This window comes from Propithecus coquereli, unplaced genomic scaffold (genome assembly GCF_000956105.1).
Source record: "Propithecus coquereli isolate 6110/MARCELLA unplaced genomic scaffold, Pcoq_1.0 Scaffold7, whole genome shotgun sequence".
Lineage (NCBI taxonomy): Eukaryota > Metazoa > Chordata > Mammalia > Primates > Indriidae > Propithecus > Propithecus coquereli.
The window spans coordinates 12,752,023-12,763,696 of record NW_012153062.1 but is presented as its reverse complement, the minus strand read 5'-3'; the positions used below and the strand labels follow the sequence as shown (position 1 = coordinate 12,763,696).

The 11,674-nt window shown below is 35.3% G+C and overlaps 1 protein-coding gene across 1 annotated transcript in view; it reads right to left on the bottom strand.

Annotated features, from left to right (window-relative positions):
• COL24A1 (collagen, type XXIV, alpha 1) overlaps positions 1 to 11,674 on the bottom strand; it is a 342,918-nt gene that overhangs the window by 1,258 nt on the left and 329,986 nt on the right. The window contains exons 55-58 of the mRNA XM_012661028.1: positions 10,640 to 10,705; positions 9,857 to 10,025; positions 4,104 to 4,213; positions 1,456 to 1,671 (exon numbers count right to left, since the gene is read on the bottom strand). Of these exons, the coding sequence (XP_012516482.1) occupies positions 1,456 to 1,671; positions 4,104 to 4,213; positions 9,857 to 10,025; positions 10,640 to 10,705 (561 nt within the window). The remainder of the gene's footprint in view (positions 1 to 1,455; positions 1,672 to 4,103; positions 4,214 to 9,856; positions 10,026 to 10,639; positions 10,706 to 11,674) is intronic.

Sequence of the window (11,674 nt, the reverse complement as noted above, 5' to 3'; positions counted from 1 at the left end):
GCTAGGATTACAGGCGTGAGCCACCGCGCCCGGCCTTACTTTTCCATTCTTGAGATACTTCACTTAGGCTGCACTATTCCTAATATGTGTCATACCTATCTGTTCTTTCGCTTGAGACTGATTCTTCAGGATGGGTATTTTTCTTGGATAAAAGAGAATGAGCTATCTCAACCTCTGTATTTTAGGTAACTAGAATTGCCTCAGTCAGAAATAGCTAAAATTATAATTATGTTCAATTATCGTTTAGGTTTGTTATTTTACATTCTGTGGCTCTCCATTTATGTAGTTTCCCTGTTTTCTCTCTTCCTTCTAGGCTTTTCTGTTTCTTTTGTTAATATATGCTCTTTTGTTTCTGATAAATTCTATGGAGTGAAAACATATCACAAAATATCCTATGATTAAGATTCAACAAGACATAATGGAGAACCACAATTGACTAGTTTTGTAGAGTTTTATTCAGGAGTTAATTCACTTACTCATTCACAGAATTATTATGATATGAATTTGAAAACTTGAAGGAACCCTAGAGATTATTTAAGCCATAAATTTAAGCCATAAATTATTTAAAGTAATTAGTGATACATACATAGAGTAGACAACTCTACTCTCTATAGCAGGGGTCAGCAAACTCTTCTCCAAAGAGCCAGATGGTAAATAATTTAGATTTTAGGGGCCATATGGTCTTTGTCACGTCTACTCAAATCTGCCATTGTAGTGTGATAACAGCAATAGATAACAAGTAAATGAACAAGTGTGACTGTGTCACAATAAAAATTTATCTACAAAAACAGGTGGTGGGTCTGCTGACTGTAGTTTGCCAACACTAGCTCTATGAAACAATGTTTTTAAATTATAGATTTTTTATAACATTCATTACTGAATTTTAATGAAAAAATTGGGCTATAATTCAAATATTGACTAGTAGGGCCAGTCAATCCGCAATTAGATCCATATTTGGCATCAGGTATAGGGACTGACAAAATGAAATAAAACTGACTTACCTCTATAACTTTTCTTTCATGCAGCAATGAGATTAAAATTATGGCAGTGAAAACACATGAAATAAATCTATTTATCTATATGCTATGATTATCCATCCGTCCATCCAGGTATGATATAATTACTTAATAGGGGGAATATAAATAAAATTTATGTATTAACACCTGTTTTGCACGTAAAAATCTGTGATCAATTGGTATGATAAAAGTTGACATGATATGATACAAACAAATGATAGATTCTGAAAAATGTATGGTTTACAAGTCAGGCACATTAAAACCTACTACCTTATTTACAGATGGTGATTATAAAAAACTAAAACAAAAACTCCCCAAACCCCTTACTACCCTTCTGTATCTGTAGTTTGTAAGTAAAGTCTTACCCTAATTATCCTAATTTTATAATTTTATCAATTTTTAGTCATATCGAACAATTCTAAAAGTGCCATTTCCTTACCTTGCAGTCATCTGAAAGTACTTTAGGTTCAAGTAGAGTGTTTTCTTCAAAAAACTGGCCATTCCATCCCTTGAAACCAATAGGTGAGCCTGGGCCACTTGTTTGTGCTCTTGACCACTTTGGGGTGTTTAGACAGTGAATGGTGATGATATGGGTGGCTTCTGAGCTCAGTAAATGAAGGAAATTCATCTGGACTTTCCCAACTCCGAACTCCAACTAATGACATAGAAACAACATGCAAGTTATGAGATATGGCAATTGAGAAACTTACAGTTTGGGAAACTTGAGGGAAGTTCTTGAAAGGCAGCCAAAAGCTACTTTTCTTGGAATCTATATGTCAGTTAGTGGTGCTGGTAAATGTTTAACCACTGGCTCTTGGGGAGGAAAAATCTCTGATTTATAGTATTTTCTGATTCCCATGGTAGAAATAGTCCCACCATTGCTGATTTCAGGCTACCAAGGTGATGTTTCTGAACATGGCATTGGGAAGAGATGTTAATAGTAAGCTCTCCTGAGCCTGTAATGAACTGGCTGCAGCATACCATTAGACTGCTATATATAGTAAGAAAAGGAAGATAATTTTCATGTTACCTAAAATGCAGTAATAATTTGTTTTTGGTTAATGCTTTATTAATTTTTTTCATAACAATCTCAAGTTCTGCCTATGCTTTCATTTGAGATTTTTTTGTGAGAGTTTCCAAACATAAGTTACAAGTTGTAATAATAATTTGGTTGAGTAATTTTAACTATGAGAGTTTGAAAGGATAAGGACAGAATCTTATTCTGTGTGTTGCCAGCCCCTAATACAGTTTCAGTCACACAGTGAGTCATCAATAAATGTGTATTGAACAAATGAATGAATGCATGAACAAGTATTAACTAATAGAGTGAACAATATAGGGAAACTTGGAGTTAAGAAGTCTGATTGCACATTTTCCAGGCTTGGACAGGGAAGTAGATTTTCCTATATCTCTAGACAGTATTATTATTATTATTATTGTCATTTTTGGCATTATCCAAGTAGAGGGTATGGTCATAATGTAAGTGAATAGAAGTAGTTCCTACTGAAGAATTTATAATAATCTCCAAATATAAAATTAGAAAAATACCAGTTATGAGGTAATGAAGAAGGAAAAAAATAACAATAAAAAGAAAAAAGAAAAAGCAAACAACAACGAAAAGAGAGGAAAGGCAAAAGGATAAAAGCATGGAAGGATAATCATAAGGAACATTAGAGTTTAATAGTAATAATTCAATTCCTTCATTTTACAGATCACTCACAAACTTGTGAAATATTTAACCTTTCTGAGCCTTAGTTTCCTTGCCAGGAAAGTAGGGGTTTAACACTGACCTGACAGAGTTGTTAAGAGGCTTGGAAAGGACAAATGTCCTTTACCTAGCATTGCGCCTGGCACAGAGTAGGTCCTGTGGTGGCTTGCAATTTCATTCCCCAGGTTAGGAGAGGAGTAGAAACTAGAACCCAGGTCCCTGACTGCAAGTCTACTGTTCTTTCTTTCCACTCCCTCCCTGGTCTACGTGAGGTTGGGTTTACGAATAGGAGAAATGGGAGCACTGACTCAGTCATGGAGAGAACCACAGGGCAGCTCCCTCGCTGCTCCTGTCTCCTTCGCACAGCTCCCCCACTCCCAACCTCCTTCTTTCTGTGATCATCCTGGGCCAACTTCCAGGGGAGTGAAGATGACCACGTGGATATTTTGGAAGTCGGACTACCACGCTGCTCTTCGTTAGAGGTGCATGGGATTCCCTAGGAATGGAAGAATCTTTCCGTCCTCTGTTTCAGGGGTAATAATGGTGAATGCCGATTGGGATAAATCAATGAAACACTCAGGGTAATGACGGAAGACCTTTTGGGAGGAGAGGGCAGTTGAACATTATGCAGCTAAAGAGACCATCCATGTTAGCTGCTGCCCTTTTATGATGGACAAAACAAACAATCGGCACATGTATCAGTTCTTTGTCAATGAGATATAAATACTTGGTCATATATCAAGCTGGTTTAATCACAAAAAGAAAGAAATGCAGTTTTGGTTTTAACATGTTAAAGGTAGAATTGAGATTTAGGTTTTACAGATACTTGTTCTAACACCTAGTGTTGTGACTAACTAACTTGCATTCATTCCAAACATTTGGCTTATAGAATTATACTTGAAAGAAGTTTTAAATAGCATTCAGTAGATGTTTAAGAAAGATTATTGTGTAGCCCAACACCAAAAATAGCAAGCTTTTGTGGAAAATTTTTCTTTTAATGATGATGTAATTTTCAGCAAAACTTTAGGTAATCGATTACTAATTCTAAATACTCCACCGGTTTAGGGATTTTCTAATGTATATGCATAAAAACATAACATATGTTGCACAATTTTTAAGGGATTTTAAAGGAATTTAAAAACCCGATCAGTAGAGTAAGCCAAGCTAAGCTAATCATAAAAATACACAATCAAATTGTTAAGATTTACTGCAATTAAATATTTTTTAAAACAAAACATTTATTTCTCATATATGATAGAGAATTATACCTTGTTTTCATTCTTAAAATTCATAATTATTTAAAGTGACAGAATTTTCAAAAGCTTTGTTCATTGATATTGTGCAACATACCAACATATGTTTAAAAATTCAATACATGCCTTTGTCACAGAAACAGGAGATAAACATGTCTGGCCACCAGCACTGAAATTGCAGAAAACCTCAATGGCATCTGAAGGACACCCGAGATTTGGATCAATCCAGTATTTTCCTATTAATTTATAGTAAAACACAAAGTTATTTAAATGCCATGCTAAAATATATTTGAACCATCCTTACAAATTATGATACTTTAAATATATATCATCACAGTCTTACCTGTTAAAAAACTTAAAAGATTATAAATATATTTGCATTCAGTGAATGAACGAAAGCTGTAGGCATTATATAAAATTGATACTAAAAATGCTCTATTTTTCACATACTTATCAATTTCAGGGCATTTCATAATTTTAATCAAAATGACAGAATGGCTGAATTTATTGCTTCATTCCACAGATAAAGAAGATGAGCTCAGCAACTAAAAGTGAATTGCCCAAAGTTATATAGTTAATAGAAAAGTTGAAGTTATCAGAGTGTATGTATATATTTCTATTATTAGAGTACATGTGTATATTTCTGATCATCATTACAGAGTTTAAAATTAATATTTTGTTTTAAAATAGAAACAACTTCAATCGCTCTAAGGAAAATATCTTTATGTGTAATACTGATAAGCAAAATAAAAATCAAACATTTTCTGTTTTCAGAAAGAAAAATATACAATGAAATGATTATCATTTTTGTGTTCTTTCAGATCTGTAAGTGGGAAAGACTGAAGTGCCTACAGCTAGTGTGAGCCTGCCAATCTTTGCCTCCAGTGAATGCCCAGGAGAATAAAATGGGACCTAAAGTCCCACTATAGAAAATACTCAGACTGAAAAGCACTGAGCTAGCATCTTAATTCCAGAATAACAGACTCAGAATATTAAAAGAGCATCTTATTCCAAATACAAAGGAAAGAAATGTTGGAATGAGGCAGCCTGTTTTCTTGCATTAAAAAGGCAAGACAAACAGTTTTTGTCAAATGTCATTTTCTACAATAGGCAGAGATCCTTGTCCATTCCACCCTTACTCCACAGCAAAGATTTCTCTAGCTCTCCTGGGCTTCCTCTGACTTCCAAAACACTCTCAGATACTCTCCCCTCTTTTATTCTACTAATCCTTCAACATGCATATATGCTGAATTGGTAGCTCAAAGGGTAGGGACTGTCCTTTACTGTAGTGGTTTTCAAACTTTAATATGCACCAAGTCATCATTAAAATGCACACAGCTGGGCCCTACCCCCAGAGTCGCTGATTCATTAAGGCTTCAGAATCTGCATTTCTAACATAATCTAATTCTGGTCCAGGATCACATCTGGAGAACGACTGATCTACTGAAATATGGAAGAAAAATGTGAAGGAGATCCACTCGTCCCAGTCTCTTTTCTTCAGAATTTTGAACATTTTATAATGTTTGTAGAAATTACAGCCAGATTTTTCACCAGGATCTAATAGAGGCTTCCAGTTCTAATCTTGTGGGATAAACAAATATCTCCTTTCATCATACCTTCTCTTCCAAGAAATACTTTCCTACACCTATAGGAGCTAATAATAAATTCTTTATGAAAGGTTTTCCACCAAGCAAACTCTTGCTACATGGGGTAAAACACTTTGAATTCAGGCATTATGTTGTACAATGGTGAACTGGTAAGGGTTTCATCATTTCTTTCAAGGTAGGCTGAGCCATAGATAAAGTCCTATATCATAATATATGTTTTGTGAGCCTCAATGTTCTGACTCAAACTCGCTCTCCCCTGAGGAGGACACTGCTCCCCTTGCAGCCTGATGATGGGAAGGTGTCTTTTTTGCTCTTCGTTGCTACTTCCAGACCATTCTTGCCAATTTCTCCCTGAAAACACTCCATGTTGAAATTCTATTATCACATTATATCTACCACACATCACCCTTCCTGGTGCTGAGTGCAATCACTGATATTTTTCTTTGAAGAGTTTTAGCTTCTGGCTTGCCATCGCATTCAGAAAACCTATCAATGACCAAATTCTTGGTGATTTTAAATCCACATGGATGATTCCTCTGACCTTAGCCTCTCAGTTCCTCAAACTGTACTCTCCTCCACCCCCTTACTTTTCCACCAATGATCTCGTACCCTCCCCTTACCCCCGTATCTTACTTTACTAACATCGAAGGCCATGCCCTAGCCTTTATCACCTACAACTGCATCTCCTCCAGAATTTCACTTCTCTTCTCTTTCCAGCTCACTCCCTCTAGAATCCTGACCCCAATAATTTTTTTTTGGTCTCATCAGGACCTACTCTCCATTGATACTACCACTTTTTCATTGTCCCTTCATTCCCTTCTTACCCAGCTTAAAACTCACAGTCTTTTACTATAATCATTTCCTTAGGAACTTCCTTAATGCCCTTGCCCTACCTCACTTCATTGTATTTGTCTTATAAACCCCCAACCCTACCTAAATTCAGTTTTTTGCCTAACCTGTGATTGTACCTGCACAGATAAATGTGGCTGGAGAAAAACTTAACTATGCTGATGGTCCTCAATTTAATTTCCAATGTGTCTATAAATCTGTTAGACAATAATACCATGCTTCCATATTCAATCCCTCTGTCACTTTCCTAGTTATCTATCTTGTACCTATTCATTCTTATTCTTGACTGATAATCTTCTAATTTCACTGAGACAACTGAAACAATCTGAAGAGAACTTAAATAAGCCCCCACTATCTCATCTACCCACCTGTCTGTCTGGCACACACATATCCTGCCTTCTCTCTTATAGTAAATAAACTGTGTTCCTATGTAACACTTATCTTATTCATTATACCAACAGATTTAAATTCTACCTCTCTTATTCTCTCTTTTGAGTCTGTTTCTGTCAGTTCTCATTCACTGATTATCATAGGAAAGTATTTCTTGGAAGAGAAGATATGTGTTTACCCCAATGGATAAAAGTGGAGTCCTACATCAGATCCTGATAATTTCTACAAACTTTATAAAATGTTCAAAATTCTGAAGAAAAGCAACTAGGAAGGGTGGGTCTATTTTTGCCCCCTAGCCCCATGAGGTCACCAAAAGTACCACTCAGCTTTTTAACATACCTAGGGCAAAGTAGCTCCACGTGTTGGGTTCATCTCTCTGCTGTCTTCTTCAAAGTCTTGCTTGAAAGTTCCTCATTATTTGTCAGCTATTTTATGCTTTTAACTTTTTTTGTGTGAAAATTAATTTAGCCAGGTAATTTCAATTACCTGCTTCATTACTAGGAGTGAAAAGTGCCCAGCTCCATCATATTCTCTTTAAATCTGATGAGGTTTTAACTACTACCATTACTCTGAACTGCTCTTGATGAAGGTCCTCAATGATCTCTGTATTGCTAAACCCAAAGGCCCTTCTCAGTCTTCACCTTACTCAACATTGACCCAGTCAATCCCTTCTTCCTCCGCTGGCAAATGTTTTCTTTGCTTGATTTCCAGGACACCACATTCATCTAGTTTTCCTCCTATCTCACTGATAGCTGCTTCTCAGTTTTCTTTGCTAGTTTGCCCTCACCTCCCTGATTTCTAGACATGGGAGAGCCTTAGGACACAGTTTTTAGACGTCTTCTCTTTTCTTTCTTTACCTACTATCTAGGTAGTCTTAAATCGTCTCAGCATTAGATACCATTTATATGTGAATGATTTTGTAATTTCTAGCCTTAGCCAGGACCTCCCTCTTGACCTTGAACTTGAATAGTCAACTACCTACTTGACGTTCTTACTTGAGTATCTAATAGACAGCTCAAACTAAATATATTCAAAACTGAACTCCTAATTTTTTTCTCCAAACTTGCTTCTCCTGAAGTTGTCTCCATTTCTATTATCAACAACCCTACCCTTCTATTGTTAAAAAATATCTTGGAGTCATCCTGTACCATTCTGTTTCTCTCACAGCCCATGTCTAATCTGTCAACAAAAACTGCTGGCTCAATCTTACAGCATATTTAAAAATCTGACCATTTTTTCACTTCCCCTGTGACCAACCCTAGTCCAACCAACCCATCATCATCTCATTTGGACTATTTCAAAGCTTTCTCAGTGGTTTGCCTACTTCTGCCTCTGTCCTCCTCTTTACATTTGCAGCACATTTGCCAGAGTAATACTTTAATAATCTAAGTCAAATCTAAGTCTATGTCATTTCTTTGCTCAACAATTTCCAGTGGCTTCTATCTTATTCAAAGTAAAAGCTGGAGACTTTTGAGTAGTCTAGAGTGTTCTATACATTTTGGTTTCTTGATATTTTTTTCACTAAATTTCCTACAACTCTCCCCCTTATGCACTCTCTCCTAGTCACAGTGGCCCTCTTGCTGATCCTAGAACATGCTAGGAATGTTCCCAGGCTCAGGGCTTTTGCATTTGTTCTATCTGCCTAGAAAGCTCTTTCTCTAGATTTCTTGTGGCTTGCTCCCTGATATCCTTCTGATATCACTTAAATATCACATTCTCACAGATGCCTTATCTGATTATTCTATTTAATTGCACCTTCCACTCTACTTTCTATCATATCCCCCTTCCTTGCTGTTTTGTTTTTCTCTATAGCACTTCTTATCTCCTAGTGATGAAGTATTTTGAAGCACAAAGACCATTCTGACACTCCACAACTCACACCACTTAGCTATTTCTCCTACAAGGAAGGCAGATCCTGAATTAGATTTCATACTGCTTTTGTATGTCTTATAATGTCTTTGTACCTTTAAAATCTATAGCACCGCATTTTTATACTCTCAAACACAGGAAAGAATCAAGCTTAGTGTTATTATAGCCAGCTACAATTGTAAATATTATTTTAGTTCTTATATTCGTTTAGGGCAGGGGATATCTACAGAAGTTAAGTATTTTATTAATATAAGTAAAATGAATATTTTCATTGCACTTGTAGAATGGAAGATGTTTTGGACAAGAATACGTATGTATGTGTGTGTGATGTATATACACACAAAATTAAAATGACTACTATTCACTCTATAGAATTATATAACATAGCTTTTTCAAATCACCATTTTTCAAATCACACATTTTTTCAAATGTGTCATTGTGTTAAGACTAGAGTTTTCAGCAAAAATATGACATAATATTGATTGCACAGCTGACCATAGACCAAACAGAAATTTAAAAAAAAAATGACATACTATAGCATACAGGGTTTCCCCTATTTAACTGATGACTGCTCCTCTTGGTTTAAAACCTTTCCTTGATGATTCTAATTTAATTCATTTTTGCACCTCTGGTTAATGAATTTGGGGCATCTGTGTGGGGATAAGAAACTTCCAAGAATGACAAACCATTCATCTTCATGGTCATTAATTCTATACCATTCTAGAATTTAAATGCCATTTTGTATAAAAACCATACTGTTAGGGAGTGTGGTGAAGGGGATTCCATGATATCTTTCTTTATGTTGTTAACTTTGGTGGTTTTTGAATTACCAGGTCTGACAGGTGCTGCTGTCTGTCAACCCAAAGGTCAGTCCTGCCTATTTTAATTTTCAACATGAATATGCTGTATCATTTTGATAAAACCCTGGCAGAGGCCATTTTAACGTTATCAAGAATAAAATACTCTTAGTATAGCTAGGGGTGGGGCGACATCAGAAGCATGTCTTCCTCTACGAGTACTTTATTTTTGATGACATTAAAATGGCTTCTACCAGGGTTTTATCAAAATGATTACCATTTGGAATGAAGGCATTGGCAAATCTCAAACACATTTAAATGATAAAATGAAATTAGACATCAGAGTTTGAGGAAACCAAGAACTTACCATCTGATACTTTGTGTTCACAGTTAAGCAAATCTTTGCAGATTCGTGCTGGGTTATCTCGTGTGCCAAGAGGATTCTTGATGCTGTGCAATAAATTGCTAAGGTAGTTCAGGGTTTTGAATATCTCTGCACTGTGGTTGATTAAAGTCACTTCAGTATTCTGGTAGCTCTGCCAAGTCATCGTAAGAATCATATAAGCAAAAAAACTCTCAGGACCAACATAGAGCAAGGCAGAAGAAAGATGTGTTCCTATTGTGTGTAGTGAGTTGGGGGCAGGATGTAAAGAACAATTTATATTTAAGCATAGACATATGTGCAGGCTTTATTAACCTTGTCCTAAATAAGATTAAATTCACACTTGAAAGTTTGGTTTTCAAGCTGAAATAAGAATTACTATGCCTACTATATAACATTTTTTAAGAACACACATTGAATACTTAGAGTTTAAATAAGATAAATGAGTAGTGATGATAAATATATCCCATTTTAAGAATCATGTCTAATTTCATTTAACTGTTTTCTTCGGTAGTACCAAATTCCTTACAAATAAATCCTTTAATATTACATTTTTGTTTAAATATGTTCCTTACAAAACATTCTATGCATGTATTTCTATTTAATTATACTAAAATCACTTGCTTTGTCCTTGAAAATGGTTTCATATTTTCAATCTGTTTTAAATACAATCTTTGGGATAACTCCACATTTTGGCCTCCAAAAAAATTAATTTCTGTTTAATTTGTATATTGTCAGTGCCAATATAAATAAAACCAGATATATTACCTCCATCTGTAGGGCAGTATTTGATTCAATCAAGGCCTGAATAGCAGCATTGATATCCATTTGTTTCTGTGTAAAACAAAACCATTTGAGATCAGCAGTAATATCAACACTGAGAGCTCTGAAGTAAAGGCTGTAAATTCTGAAAGCACTGCTATTAAAGTATACTAGGCTTATTATCTGAAGGGTGTTTGTAACTCTTATAGTTAGACAGATTTTTCAAATATTGCCTAGTTATCTGAAAGGACAATATGCTGCCTTCATCCAAATCTCAAAGGTCTCCTAATTAAAATAGGACCGAAGTCTAGAGCTCTCAAATGAAAAACCATTTGTCTCTGCTGCATGAAAACACACACAGAGTTACTCAAATGAAAGAGAATGAAATATGATTCCCCTCAGTTAATAAATTGTAAAGTGAAGAATAAATAACTGTAGTAATTTTTAACAGTTACATTCTTGGAAGGAAAATAGAATAAAATACTACTGTCCTGAGGTAGTCACCACATTAGTTTAATGTGATACTTCTGTGGTCTTAAAAATAATTTCTCAAGTTGGAAAATGTTCCATTAGTCCCAAAAGAAATAATACAGCATGAATTCAATCTCCTCCTGCATTTAATAAAAGATATATTTAGAGAAAGACTCAGCATAACCATTAGTAAAAGTCTTTTTTATAATTTTTTTTTAAGAAAACAAGCTTGGAAACTAAGAAGCATGAGTTGGGAGAAGCTTCTGGGAAAGAGCCTCTGTGTAAGTAAGTGAACCAAGTGATCTCATTTCTTTCAGAGTGATTGTCCTGCTAAGGTATCTTTTTACTTGGAGGTCCGTATAATAAAAACTGTTTTCAACAGATCTCTCATAACTCATGGCTGGTAATTCGAAAAACTATTTAAAATGATGGAACAATCGATAAAATGCCGTCTTCCCTACCTCAACATGTGGTTTTCATATTGGAAAATAATTGACTCATTCTGCATATATATACTGCCAAACACTGTGATACGTATTGAGGATAAAATGGTAAGCAAAAGAGAAAATT